General features: G+C 43.1%; 1 protein-coding gene across 1 annotated transcript; it reads left to right on the plus strand.

The window, feature by feature from the left end:
* Positions 1 to 255: 255 nt before the first annotated feature.
* LOC142143149 (general transcription factor II-I repeat domain-containing protein 2B-like) lies at positions 256 to 1,539 on the plus strand. Its single transcript, XM_075200861.1, has one exon. The coding sequence runs from the start codon at positions 256 to 258 to the stop codon at positions 1,537 to 1,539; it is 1,284 nt and encodes a 427-aa protein (XP_075056962.1).
* The last annotated feature ends 251 nt before the right edge of the window (positions 1,540 to 1,790 follow it).

Consider the following 1,790-nt stretch of genomic DNA (forward strand, 5'->3'; position numbering starts at 1 on the left):
TATTGATGGAGGTGCTAGTAACTTGTTCTCTTCTGTTTTTTATCTCTTCCCAGTAAATTCGCCTGCCACTGCCATACTGCCAGCTGTCTCGTCCTCTGCTCCTGACCTTCAGACACTCTGCTTAAATCTGCCTAAACGTGAGTGATACCACCTATCATTTGGGATACTAATTTGCTGCCCATTTTGCCGGCACTGCAGTTACTATTGTGCTTCTCTTTGTTTGTTTACATCGCCAGCTGCTCCTGCCCCCCAAAAATGTCGTCTCACATTTTCAACAAGACATGGACTGCTAAATATTTATTTACGAAAGTCAAAGGCAAAGCCGTTTGCTTAGTTTGTGGCACAGTTGTCGCTGTGTTGAAAGATTATAATCTGAATCGCCACTATGTGACCAAACATGAGGATAAATATAGGAACTTGTCTGACCAAGAGCGAGCAAAGGAGTCGGAGATTTTGCTATCCAAGCTGCAAACTCAACAAACACTTTTTACAAAACTTAGCACATCCAGAGATACAGCTACCAAAGCAAGTTATCTCATATCTCATAAAATAGCTAAACGAAGTAAACCGTTTTCTGACGGAGAGTTTATTAAAGAGTGTTTGGTGGACTCTGCTGAGCTATTATGTCCAGAGAAAAAGGATGCATTTGAGAACATCCCTCTGTCCCGGCGCACTGTGACGAGAAGGGTTGAGGACATTGCAGGAAATTTGGAGTTTCAGCTGAAGAACAGAGCGGTTACATTTTCCTTTTTTACCCTGGCTCTGGATGAGAGCTGCGATGTACGAGGCACTGCCCAGCTACTTATCTTCTTACGTGGGATCACTGCAGACTTCAAAATAACGGAGGAACTGGCAGCCATGCAGTCAATGAAAGGGACAACAACAGGGATTGATTTCCTAACAGAAGTAAATGCCTGTCTAGACAAGTTGGGACTGAAATGGGACAAACTTGTAGGTGTGACAACAGATGGTTGTCCAAATCTGACGGGGAGAAATGTTGGACTTTTGAAGAGAATGCAGGATAAAGTTACCGAAATTAACCCTGAGCAGAAATTGACATTTTTGCATTGTATTATACATCAGGAAATGTTGTGTAGGTCAGTATTAAAAATGAACCATGTTGTTGATGTTGTAACTAAAACCGTTAACTTCATCAGAGCAAGAGCACTAAATCACAGACAGTTTGTTGCACTATTGGAGGAAAATGAGTCTGAACATTGTGATATCAGCTACCACACAAATGTCAGGTGGCTGAGCCTGGGAAAAGTCCTAAAAGTTTTCTGGGACCTGAGAGAGGAGATCTGGCAGTTCTGTGAGAACAAGGGAAATGACATCCCTCAGCTTTCAGATGCAGTCTGGCTGGCAGACCTTAGTTTTGCTGTAGACGTGACTTCTCAGATGAATGACCTGAATGTCAAACTGCAATGCAAGGGCCTTTTTGTGCATGAAATGTACAGCGCAGTGACGGCTTTCATGAAAAAGTTGCAGCTTCTATCAAACCAAATGGGGACAATATTCTCACTCACATGCCAACACTGAAGGAAGCCAAACCATCAGCTGATCACCTCCACAGGTACTCATCCATGTTAGAAGCACTGCATGCTGAGTTTTCATTGCGATTTCAAGACTTCAAAAGACTTGAGAGTGAAATGGACATGGTTTCTTCTCCCTTCAGCTGCAATGTGGATAATGCACCCAGTGATGTTCAGATGGAACTCATTGACTTGCAGTCTGACACACTTCTGGCAGCGCACTTTAGGTCTGTCCCATTGCTTGAGTTTTACTCATCA

Source organism: Mixophyes fleayi, chromosome 3, assembly GCF_038048845.1.
Source record: "Mixophyes fleayi isolate aMixFle1 chromosome 3, aMixFle1.hap1, whole genome shotgun sequence".
In the NCBI taxonomy this organism is placed as follows: Eukaryota; Metazoa; Chordata; class Amphibia; order Anura; family Limnodynastidae; genus Mixophyes; species Mixophyes fleayi.